General features: G+C 37.1%; 1 protein-coding gene across 1 annotated transcript; it reads left to right on the top strand.

Moving 5' to 3' along the window:
- Nucleotides 1–4,331: 4,331 nt before the first annotated feature.
- On the top strand, nucleotides 4,332–11,545 carry LOC125244487 (gastrula zinc finger protein XlCGF8.2DB-like). Its single transcript, XM_048154564.1, has 5 exons — nucleotides 4,332–4,381; nucleotides 4,772–4,930; nucleotides 9,572–10,239; nucleotides 10,431–10,622; nucleotides 11,486–11,545. The coding sequence occupies exons 2-5, from the start codon at nucleotides 4,846–4,848 to the stop codon at nucleotides 11,543–11,545; spliced, it is 1,005 nt and encodes a 334-aa protein (XP_048010521.1). The 5' UTR covers nucleotides 4,332–4,381; nucleotides 4,772–4,845.
- The last annotated feature ends 1,555 nt before the right edge of the window (nucleotides 11,546–13,100 follow it).

The raw sequence follows: 13,100 nt of genomic DNA, 5'->3' as shown, positions 1-13,100 counted from the left end.
TACTTGTAAAATAACAGTGTTTTTTAACATTTAAAGAAAATTTCTGTTAAAGTTTTTTTGCACTTTATTTAAATTAGAATATTTTTCTTTAATTTTATCGTCTTTGTTTGGCAGCCATAACTGCCAGTCATTGACTTTTTTTTTTTTTTAAACGATTTTTTTTTAAAGTGAAAGTATTTGATTGTAATAATTCAGGAAATATCTGTAAAATAACAGTGCTTTTCAGTTTATTCAAATTAGGTTATTTTACTTTAATTTAATGGTTGTTGTTTGGCAGCTGCTGCTGCTAGTCATTGACCATTTTTAATGATTTATTTAAAGTGAAGGTATTTGATTGTTATAATTCAGGAAATACCTGTAAAATTACAGTGATTTTCGGTTTATTTAAATTAGGGTATTTTACTTTAATTCTACTGGGTTTTTGGCTGCCATTCATTTGACCGTTTTATCATTTATGTAACGCAGGGAGACTCAGGCAAGGATGCATATGCAGCGTTTTATTTACAGTGAGCATAGTCGTACAGGCTGGGTCGATCAGGGGCAAACAGGAACAGCAGGGAACAGGCAGAGTCGTAGTCAGGGTACAGGCGGAAGATCGAGGGCAGGCAGATATCATTCACAGAACAGCAGACAAGGCAAGGGTCAGGACAGGCAGCAATGAGTCAATAAACAGGAAACAGGCAGGATCGGTAACAATAAACACAGGGAAACGCTCAGAAATGTCACACAGGGTAAACAAGACTTCGCGATCAGATGGTGTGAGTGAGAGTCCTTTTATAGTCCAGGTAACAAGCTGCAGCTGGGTGTGGTGATTAGTGTGGAGTGTGTGCACTAATGGAGTGAGTGAACATGTGACTGACAGGGAGAATTGTGGGAAGTGTAGTCCGGGGAGTGACAGGAACAGATGGTGATCGTTACAATTTAACTGTTTTGTTACTGTTTAATTACTGATTGTTTTTGTAATTTTACATACATTTGTTTATAATTTACGAAAAACAGAAAAAATACTGTATAAAAAATACAGTAAATTTTCTGTAAAAAAAAAATGTGAATTACTGTCATTTTTCATTCATGTCATAATACTTAAAATAACAGCCGAGTTGTTAATTTACAAATTTTGTTTGTAATTTTACAGAGTTTTGAGTATAATTTAAAATAAAAGAAAATGATCGTAAAAAAATCAGTTACTTTCTGTAAAATTAGGATTTTTTTTTTTAAACAGTGTGGTTAAAAGCCCACTCACCAGGACAAGGTGCAGGCCAAGAGTGGGAACATATAACATGGTACAAACATACAATTCCTCTTCTCAGTGGAGCCCTTCCCGCATTGGTTTTTCGAAGCCGCTGAAAGCATCTTTCTGTAGCTTGGAAAACTGCAGTGATGCCTGGAGATGGTTTCTGTAGGCCACCTCTGTCCTTCAAAGTAATGAAACAATGCACCAAGTCATCTCAGGTCAGTGCTTGTGAGCAAGGCATACAAGTGACCTTCTCTTTTTTATCTTTTTTGAGCAATGTTCACAGTCGCAGTTGTTGAATCAAGGATGGTTGTGTTGTTGCGAAGAAGACCGTTGCCTGTGCCCCTTTTCACCTGGTGCCCTACAAGGAGGTGCTTGTATGCCCCTCGGAACTGCCTTACATTGGGCTTGTTGTAACCTCCACGCGTTCTGACCGCAGAGAAAAAAAACTGAATTTGTAGGTCAGAAGGTATCAGCATGCAGCAGCTGGCTGCTGAACCAAGTCTTCGTATATGCCCATCACACTTCTGCCACAATCAATGAAACCATACATGGTGTCTTTTTCTGTGTGCAATGCACATGTACAAGTGAGTTGTCTCTTCCTTTCATTTTGAGTCCACGGAGAAGTGACTCTGTTTCTTCTAAAATACCCTTAGCATGGTGTTTAGTGGTTGGCTTGATGGGTGCTTTGTGTCCTTTGCCAAGTGGGTTGCGGCTGTTTAGGACATCAAAGGCCGCATCAATTGTGCGCAGGAATTGAACTGTGTCTGCAAATCCACTGAACTGGGGATACTTCTGCTCCTCCTCACAATACTCAAGGGCATCAGCCACACTGCTGCTGAAGAGCTTGTGTGATGATATTGACCTTCATTTTCTGATTTCGCCACTGAATGTGGCCGAAATCCGAAGAGGCATAAGCATGTGACATGGATCCACGTGGACTTTTTGTGTGTGATCCTCAGGATGGAGAAAGTAAGGTCACATGTCCATGATGCCCAAGTTAGCACCAAGCTCCCTGATCATTGCTAAGTTTTGGGAGGGTCCATCACACCACAAGGAGACGACCCTAACTCTGATTGCATGAAGCCTAACAAGGCTCTCTCTGATGATGTTTGCTCTCTCTGGCCCTGTCATGCTGTTGATAAGAAAGTAAGCAATGGGAATCTTCCAAGACTCGCTGATTGCAACAACCTTGAGGACCAGTGCTTGTGTTGCCACAACATTTTCAATCTCACCGATGTCAACTCTGCCAAACTCAATTTGCTTATGAATGTACATTTCATCCATCATCAGTGAGCAAACTGAGTCCTTTCTGAATTTCTTCTGCTCAGCAACTTGACTATTTAAAGCTGTGAATGAAGCAACAGTAAATTCAGGATCTGCATAGATGCTACTGTACTATTTTCGTATGGTCTTAGGATGAGACAAAGCAGAGAGAAACTTCTCACACATAGTCATAGGCTTGTGGAGAGTAGAAGTGCAGCATAGTTGCAAATTGCTTCAAGTTTTCGCAAAACACTGACTTTTTCTTCTTTTGGATTCTCTGAAAGATCTCCCAGGGAACATCATCCAGACTTTTAAGAAGAGAGGATTGAAATGATAAATTTCTTCTGAAGCACTTTTATTATGCTATTCAAGGAAGAAACTCTTCCTTTAGTCTCCTCATCTGTTGCCTTTTTAACCAGTTTTTTTTGTGAGCTACACATAGCTTGTCCTTATAATCTTTCCTTTTAATGTGACTTCAAAAAGAATAAATCTTGTGGCCACACCCTTTCTCCATCAGGCAAGAAAGATGCAAAATCAATCTCATCACAGCTAAGCCAGTGCTGCGGATGGAGAAAGGCAGTCATTTTGCTACTTTCTGGAACCTGTGGAGGTCTTTGCAGTCTTACTGCTGATATTTTTTGGAGGGTCTTCTCCTTGCCAGCATGGTCCATAGTTCTTGTTCATGGACCTTGTTATACTCCCATGTTTGCTTGCAACAATGTCAGTGTCAGTGGTTCAGTGGGTTTTTTCTAGGCTTGACTGTGTTTATGGGACCCAGTTTAACATGTCTTAATGCTTTGTTTAAAAAACAAAAACGCTGTTATCATTTATGGTCATACAGATAAAAGCAATACATCAATACAATGATCTGAGGCAATCCATGCAAATAGTGTCAATGCCCAAATCAACTTGATAAAACCTCAAAAGGTGCAATGACTATTTGTGGTTCAGAAACCCTCGGATTTCATCAAAAATACCTTAATTTGTGTTCTGAAGATGAACAAAGCTCATGGGGGTGAGTACTTAATGACAGAAATGTACCATTTGGGTGAACTAACCCTTTAACATTTTGGGAATTGGCTGGAGGTCAGCATGATCTAACATCTTCACCCATCCTATCCTTTTCATGTGGGTCTAAAGCTCTAGATTTCCTGTAAAATAATTAATGAATGAATTAAAATGTTAATTTTTTTTTTAGAAACTGCAGATTTCAGCTGAATTGTGTCTGTGTTCACTCATTGCTAAGTGATTTGAATAACTTAATAGGCAGCAACTCACACACTATCTTCTTCTTGAAAGGTGACATTATATATATATATATATATATATATATATATATATATATATATATATATATATATATATATATTTATTAGGTATTTTAATATCAAATTAACTTATTAGGACCACTGAATATAAACAAGTTCAAGTTCGGTTTATTTCTAAAGCACATTTAAAAACTGTCACAGGCCGAACAAAAATAAATAAATAAATAAAATATGCAAGAAACAGTTAAACGCACTAACTATGCATTTTAATACTGACATATATGAACTCAACACTCTATTTAACATTTTATTTTAGGCATTAATCACATTTTTCAATGTCATATAAATCTGGTACAAATGGTTATAACATTTGCCTTTTACACAACATCTCTCACCCATTGTAGTTATTAATATTTTCATCACATCACTGGATAACATGTATTTAAATATGCATTTCTCTAAGGATTTAAATCTAAATTTCTCTGACATGTATTTAATATTGCACTTCTGTGATTTTAAGACAGCAGTGTGTGAACAGGGCTTTTATTTTGGTACGGTGACATGACGTCATAAGGCTGCGCCGCGCTCTGTTGTGATTCGACTGAAGAAGAAGGTTTGTGTTTTATCCATCTAGTGTTTGAAATAATCCAATTCGTCTAGGCAATTCTATATTTTTTTTAGAAACGATGTAAAATTAGTAATTTATATTGAATTTAGCATTGTAATACTTTATCTGTTTTGTGTAACGTTAAGTAAAGCAAAAGTAACAGTAAAGTTGTTGTAAGTAGTGATGAGAGAAACTGAGTTTAAACTCGAAAACCTTTAATTATTGAACCAGTTGTGTCTGAAAATGATTCAAAGCCCTCGATTCAAAACAGTGTCATCTACAAATCATTTAAATACCTGAATATAAATGTTCAATATGATTTGTGTTCTAGTTTTGCGTGTTTTTAGTCTAATCAGGTGATTTAAATCCATTAACTCTGACTGACTCTCTTCCCAGTACACTGAACTACTGAACTAGAGCTGATTGAGACACACCCAGAGATTTAGTTTGGGTTTATTACTATTATAAATATGGCGTTTATTAAAGAGGAGAGTGAAGAAATGAAGATTGAAGAAACATTCAGTCTGAAACAAGAAGATACTGAGGAACAAACAGGTTGGTTTCATTTTCAAAGCTCAACTCAGTCATTTGATCCTTATTAAAATGTCCAGCTCTACAGAAATGAGTGATATTTTTGAAGAATATCAAATGAATTAAAGTGGTTTTATTCAACACGGAGCTGGTCAGACATGTTCAGATCACATGATCATAAATATTAAGTCTTTCCCCTGGTTTCACAGACAAGGCTTAAAGCTTAGTCCAAGACTAAAACGCAGGAAGAATATAGATAAAACCTAAACAAAACAATTATGTAACATTAAACCTAATAACTACTTCTGAACTGAAAACAATAAAACCATTGATTTTTATCACTCAATTGTGCAAGAGTATTAAACCAATCCATTAAATGTGACTGATCAACTTTACATTTGTGATTTATAAGACCTTTTTTTCCCCCCCATCCGTCTCAAAAGCACTCATTGTATCAAACTGCTGACTGATTGAAAACACTGGTCTATAAATGCTTCTTTTTTAAAGAAAGAAATGCAGTAAATGCTGTTATATTTATACTCTTTTGTGTGATGCACATAGAAGTTAGCAATATTCAAAGCCTCAAAAACACAGTCTACTAATGAAATATAATCATACTAAATTTCCTGAACTTAAATCGTGTAAATGTGAATATTGAATCAAGCAATAAATGAGTCATATGTCAAAAACAGCAGCCTATAATAAAACAATTCTTCTGCTGACACAGCTTGATAGAGTTAAAGGTACAATTTGTAGGACCTGCCACTAGAGGGCGCACTACCAAAACAATAACAATCGCGTGGTTTGATGACGCTAAGAAGGTGCGTGGAATGATGGGATTTGTTGTCTTCTACCCAACCGCTGACGTCCATCAATCAGACGGAAAGATAAATCATGGATTTAACGGATGAGGTAAAGTTTTATAAATGTATAAACTATGGATCAGACGCGTCCTCGCTCGGGTCTAGAGACCCGATGCCCCGCGTTTGGTGTGTATGCTCCATAATACTAATCGTGTTGATCGTTATAATGGCATACGTTTTCTGTAAAGATACGAATCAAAACAACTCACCTGTCGAGTAAAACACAAGCGAGATCGGCATCTCTTTCTAGGTGAAGTTTGTCGCGAAGCTCTCTCCATCTAGAAAATGCAACACCGATATTGATCCTTGCTCTTTCTCTCCTCTTGTCCCAAACTCTTAGGTCGTTTGGTTGGCCCGTACGCTTACGTTTACAGGAGCTGTCCTTGTCGACAGAACCAGTGGCAGATGGTAAACAGTAATTATGTTCCATAAATAAGTAACACAATCCACCATAAAACGTGCAAGAAGTAAATAAGGAACTGCTTGAAGCAAGCTAGTGGTTTGCTGGACGCTAGACACTACTTCCGCATTTGTCCACGACGCTGTTGTCATGTGGTTTCTACGTCAGTAAATGCGGTAACAAAGGGTAACTGACGTCAATGACAGGCGACTGCACTGCCCCGTGTCACTGTTTAGAATGGGAATTTTCTCATGATTTACAAGTAGTTGAAAACATTAGAGATATTGTTGGTAATCAGCTGGACAAAATATATAACACTAGCCTAGTGGTTTTTGGATATTTTACTGCGAATATCTTACAAATTGTACCTTTAATGCCGCCATCTGCCTTTGTTCTTCATGTAAAGGGTCTTTGGTGAGCAAATAATGAACAGTAACTTTTTAATGAACTGCATATACAGCAATGTTAGTTTAAACAACAATCAGATTTACAACGCGTAAATTGATCCACTTCTCCCAAAATACATGAAAGTGGTCAGTGAACAGAGTAAAAACAGAGTAAGCTTTATAGTAATTTACACAATGTGTATCTGATATGATTAAAACATGTCGTATATTTACTATTTGTGTTTCCATAGACATCAGTGTCTATTTTACAAACTATGCATTGTTTTGCTAGTACTTATGTGTATTTAAATGCTTAAAATAAAAATCTCGATTTTATGAAGTAATGAGAATTATTTTTGTGTGCAAAAACAAAACAAAAATTATTTTTATTCATATAAATATATTTTATCTTAGCCAAAAAAGTAATAGCAATAAATAACACCAACATTAGGCTATTATTAACAATAAATGCTTTATCATCACCTGCAAATAACATCACCTTTCAGCCTGATACCATCATGCAAACAAAATAATACATATAGCAGTAGTTCTTTACAGGTTTTTAAACCTATTTCTCAGTTTAAAATAATAAAATCGTGGCAAAATATTAAATTCAAATTAAAAATCTGGAATCGAAATATCTGAATGCATGCGTTTTTTTCCCTGTTAAAGGGTTAGTTCACCCAAAAATGAAAATTCTGTCATTTATTACTCACCCTCATGCTGTTCCCAAGCGGCAACCTCCCCCTTTCTCTCGTGAAGCCAATGCGGAAGTAACTTCCAATGCGGAAGAGCAGAATCTCATAGAGTCCCATGTTAAATTGGCCAAGTTTATAGCAGAAAAAAACATGTTTACAAGTTGGTTCAAATTTTGGTTTTGGTCTATACTGCTATTTTTGCCCTTCATGACAACTCTGAGGGGGGTGAATTTTTTTATAACTTATCCGTTTAAATTATATTAAGCCTTAAAGTTCTGCATAATTAAGGGCATGGTCACTTGAGTGACAGGTAGATTGCGCTGCTGTCTGTGAGCCGTCATGTTACCTCAGATGCCGCTGAATTTGGCATCTCAGCCGTTTTTGTGCTTTTTTTCTCGATTATTTTATACAATTATAAAATATGGCTTGCTGCATAATATTCGAGACTGATGTGTGTCTGTGTAGATGTGCATGCATGCGGAAGAGACAGAACACACGTTGTTGGATCGTGGCATTGGCTGAATGTTTTGGTTGTGAGATTTACTACAATGACAATGGCGGGAGGATATCAAAATCCAACAGCACTGCTTGGATATTATAACAAAAACTGCTGCACTATTTTGAAAAAAATATACTTTGGACACGGGCTCATTTGTTTGTTAGATACGATCGTATACAGTTTTACAACATAAACGCTGCTCAGATTGCATCCTTTCTTGAAGAACGATGACAGAGAGCAGATCATTCAGAAGAAATGTGAAATGTTTTTTTGTTTTGCAATGGACACTCATATTTTACCCAAGTGCCACGGATTGGATTCATCTCGCGATCTCTATTTCATTATAAAGGTATGAAGTCCCATTTGATTTTCCATGTTGTTATTTGCACAACCAACACTACTGGTGTTGGAGGATCTATATCTTAAAGAAACACCGTAGATTGACAGTAAACTTTAAGAACGTTCTGATGATAAAACTTATCTTCATTAATATTTTAGATAGTATCTAGATAGATAGCTCCTTTGCTGCTAACATGGTCACGTCGAGCTAGGCGGGTGTGGTTTCAGCAACCAGTCACATCAGCTCAAACCACCTCCCCGCCTCTTTGCCCATTTTCAGTTATCCGGGAGTGACGTGGGGTGACGCGCAGCTAAGGGTTTGAACCGCGATCCGATTCATGATTCGATACACTGATTCATAACGCTTCGATGCTTCCTGAAGTAGTGTTTTGAAATCGGCCATCACTAAATAAGTCGTTATTTTGTTTTTTTGCCGCACCAAAAATATTCTCGTCGGTTTATAATATTAATATTGAACCACTGTACTCACATGAACTGATTTAAATATGTTTTTAGTACCTTTATCGATCTTGAGAGAGGAAGTGACATTACTCCCTATGAAGGCCTCACGGAGCCATCGGATTTGAACTAAAATATCTTAATTTGTGTTCCGAAGATTAATGAAGGTCTTACGGGTGTGGAACGGCATGAGGGTGAGTAATAAATGACAGAATTTTCATTTTTGGGTGAACTAACCCTTTAACATGCTCATGGAACATGTTATGTGTCATATATGATCAAAAAATCGGAATTGGGTCACATTTCACTGACGGTGTAAACGAGGCAGTCAACCAGCATTCTGTCCAAAAGCGCGTCCCACTTTCGCTTGAGAATAGGATTCCATATTCGAAAGGGAAATGTATTTTTAATGAATTTCAAGCCAACTAAACAGAAAAATCTCTATCAGGTTTTCTTTCCTACTCAGAAGTCATCAATAGTCCATCTGGGTTTTTATTAAGTCTGGGATTTAGTAATAACTTTTTAATAAGATTTTAAAATATGACTGTTTAAAGGAAAATATGAATGTAATATTGTGCTTTTTTTTTTTTTTTTTTTTTTTGAGTTCTTTTCTAAGTAACTATCGAGTCTTTGATTAAATCTCTTAGGACCGGTTTAACAGACAGGGCTTAGATTAAGCTAGGATTAGGCCTTAGTTCAATTAGGATATTTAAGTATCTTTCATGAATGTGCCTCAGGAAAAACATTACTGGTGTGCATCTTGAGACAAAACAATGACATTGACATATTGTCAGTGAAAGCTGCTTTCAGTTGAAACAGCTCAAAGATGAGTTATACTCTGGGACCATCTTAAGCTTTGTCTATAAAACCTGGGGTTAATGTCCTAAAGAAAACTATGAGTTAACAATATTAATAATAGATTATGAGAGTTATTGTGTGTGGATCTAGCATTCATGTTGTTGATTTTATGTCTGTTACTTTGGTCTAATAAACTGGTGTCATTTGCCTGTTTTCGACTTAGACATGATGTTCCTGAAAGAGGAGGGCCAAGAACTGAATGAAACTGAAGATAAAGATCAGTATGAGAAACATCAAGATTTCATGTTTGGAGAAAAATCATTTAGATGCTCACAGACGAAAAATACTTTGTCTCAAAAAACCGCTCAAAAGCCAGCAACTAGAAATCACTTCACATGCCAACAGTGTGGAAAGAATTTCGAACGAAACAGAAGTCTTAAAATCCACATGAAAATTCATACCAGAGGGAAGCCATTTGCCTGCAACCAGTGTGGAAAGTGTTTCAATCGAAATAGAAGTCTTAAAGACCACATGAGAATTCACACCGGAGAGAAGCCTTTTTCCTGCCAACAGTGTGGAAAGAGTTTCACTCAAAAAGTACACCTTGTAATCCACATGAGAGTTCACACTGGAGAGAAGCCTTTCATCTGCCAACATTGTGGAAAGAGTTTCAATGAAAAAGGAGTCCTTAACAGACACATAAGAATTCACACTAGAGAGGGATATTTTGCGTGCCAACAGTGCGGAAAGTCTTTCAATGGAAAGGGAAGCCTGAAAGACCACATGAGAGTTCACACTGGAGAGAGGCCGTACACCTGTCAACAATGTGGAAAGAGTTTCAAACAAAACAGAAATCTTGGCGCCCACATGAAAATTCACACTGGAGAGAAGCCTTTTTCCTGCCTCTCAGTGTGGAAAAGAGTTTTATTAAAAAAGTAAGCCTTGAAAGTCCACATGATAATTCACACTGGAGAGAAGCCTTTCACCTGCCAACAGTGTGGAAAGAGTTTCAATCGTAAAGCAATCCTTGAACAGACACATGGGAATTCACACTAGAGAAGAGCTTGTTCACCTGCAAACAGTGTGGAAAGCGTTTCAGACAAAATGAAAACCTGACAGTCCACATGAGAATTCACAATGGAGAGAGCCAATTCACCTGCCAACAGTGTGGAAAAAGCTTCACTACAAAAGCAAGCCTTAAAATCCACATGAGAATCCACACCGGAGAGATGCCTTTTGCCTGCCAACAGTGTGGACAAAGTTTCATTCGAAAGGCAAGTCTTAAATGCCACATGACAATTCATACTGGAGAGAAGCCTTTCACATGCCCTCTATGTAGACAGAGTTTTAAACAAAAAGCAACCCTTCATGGCCACATGAGAGTTCACACTGGAGAAAAGCCATTCACATGTGATCAGTGTGGAAAGAGTTTCAGATTAGGAATATCCCTTAATCGCCACACAAGGATTCACTCAAGAGTAAACAGTTTTATGTGTCATCAGTGTGGAATGAGTTTCACAGACGAGAGTCACCTTAAGAATCATGTAATAACTCACATCGGAGAGAAGCCTTTCATGTGCAATTACTGTGGAAAGCCTTTCAAACACAAATCAACCCTTGAGATCCACTTGAGAGTTCACACTGGCAGAGAAGCCTTTCACCTGCCCTCAGTGTGGAAAGAGTTTTGCAAGTAAAGGAAGTCTTGAGGTTCATGCGAGGGTTCACACCTGGAGAGAAGCCTTTCAAGTGTCCTCGATGTAGGATGTGTTTCACGTATCCAAGAGACATGAAACGTCATTTGCTTAATCATTCCAAAATTAAATTTACAAAGTTCTGAGTGTGGCAAGAGGTTTACAAAAAGGAAAGATTGAATTGTAATCAGTGTAATTTTAAAAAAAATAAAATAAAAAATTGTTGCCATCACACTTACAGATACATATAAGAAGTCATGCATCTTTTTGTTGTTTTGTTGTAGTAGAAAGATTTTTCAATGGCTCAGCATTGTAAAATGGCACCAAAAAATATGTATCAAAGAAAAGCAAAGCTATATTCACACCACCGTGGCTCAACTTTTTTTCCCTGCGCACATTATTTGACAATTAACATTTTATTTTAAATTCTTTTTTTTTTCTTGTAGTCAATGTACCACGTGGCCACACCTCAACATAATTTGGACTGTATAGAGTTATTTGATTAAAGAGGTCATATAATGCCACTTTTACAAGATGTGAAATAAGTTTCTGATGTCCCCAGAGTGTGTATGTGATAGCATGTTAAAATTGTCATTTTTTTAGGTTGAGCAAAAATGCTCCATTTTTGTGTGTCCCTTTAAATGCAAATGAGCCGCTGCTCTCAAGAAGAGGAGTTTCAGGAGCTCCTGTTAGCAGCGCTGTTTACCTCATGCAGTCTCACTGAAAATGTCAGAAACTGTTCAGCGTTTTGATGATGGAGAGACTCAAGAAGAAGTGACAACATGTAGAATGCAACAGGACGTTTGTGAACGGTTAGTTGATGAATTTATGTAGTTGATGTGGAGTTAACTATCTAAAGTCATTGATTAGCATATTCTGTCATGCTGATCTATAAATTCGTTTCGTGTGGGAACTGTTGTAAGATCCTACAGAACAAGTATAGTTTAGTTTAATTATGGTTATAACTTAAGTTGGCCTCTTGTTTTTATGTCATGGTGTTCCATTTGTGTTACATACTGTAATGCAGTAACATGGGCCCACCCCCTTTGTTGCGTGTTCTCGGGGCGGGGTTTATGTAAATTATAGGGTTAAGTGATGTCAGTAACCTGGGAAGAAGCCTTGTAGTCCCTACCAGCCGTTTGTTGTAGTCCTTAAACAGCGAATTCTTTAAAAGAAAATATCTCTCTTTGCTTTGAACTTTGAGTGTCGTAACTTTGCAGATGTTGTTCATGCTCTTACAGCAACATTACACACTAAAGTTAAAGTGAAATCATAATCAACCACTTCTTTAAGTATAATACTTACCAAAATATTTTTATGCTCCCTTTACAGATCTATAGACCTTATGTAGCCCCGCCCCTTTTCAGCGCTGCGCTCGTTGTCTTTTGACTTCCGGTTTGTATTTCCACAGCGATCTTATGTATTTACGAATGAACTGCTCATTTAAAATCTTCCCGGTCTACTGACATTTGTTAAGACATCTGCTTTAAACATCAAACAAGGCTCATGATAACTTTCATTAACGGCATAGTTAAATAACAAGAGTTCAGTTCATGGAAATGACATACAGTGAGTCTCAAACTCCATTGCTTCCTCCTTCTTATATAAATCTCATTTGTTTAAAAGACCTCCGAAGAACAGGCGAATCTCAACATAACATGTTACGTAACAGTTACGACCCCAATATTTGCATAGGCCAGCCCATGTTCCCAACATTATGAAAGGCATTAGACAAGGGCAGAACGTCTGGATGTGCAGAACTGAATCAACAGACAAGGTAAGCAAGCAAGGACAATAGCAAAAAATGGCAGATGGAGCAATAATAACTGACATGATTCATGATAACATGATATTTTTAGTGATATTTGTAAACTCTTTCTAAATGTTTCGTTAGCATGTTGCTAATGTACTGTTAAATGTGGTTAAAGTTACCATCGTTTATTACTGTATTCACGGAAACAAGAGCCGTCGCTATTTTCATTTTTAAACACTTGCAGTCTGTATAATTCATAAACACAACTTCATTCTTTATAAATCTCTCCAACAGTGTAGCATTAGCCG

The sequence above is a fragment of the Megalobrama amblycephala genome, linkage group LG14, assembly GCF_018812025.1.
Source record: "Megalobrama amblycephala isolate DHTTF-2021 linkage group LG14, ASM1881202v1, whole genome shotgun sequence".
Lineage (NCBI taxonomy): Eukaryota > Metazoa > Chordata > Actinopteri > Cypriniformes > Xenocyprididae > Megalobrama > Megalobrama amblycephala.
The sequence above is the reverse complement of the archived record's forward strand: the minus strand, read 5'-3'. Positions and strand labels throughout refer to the sequence as shown.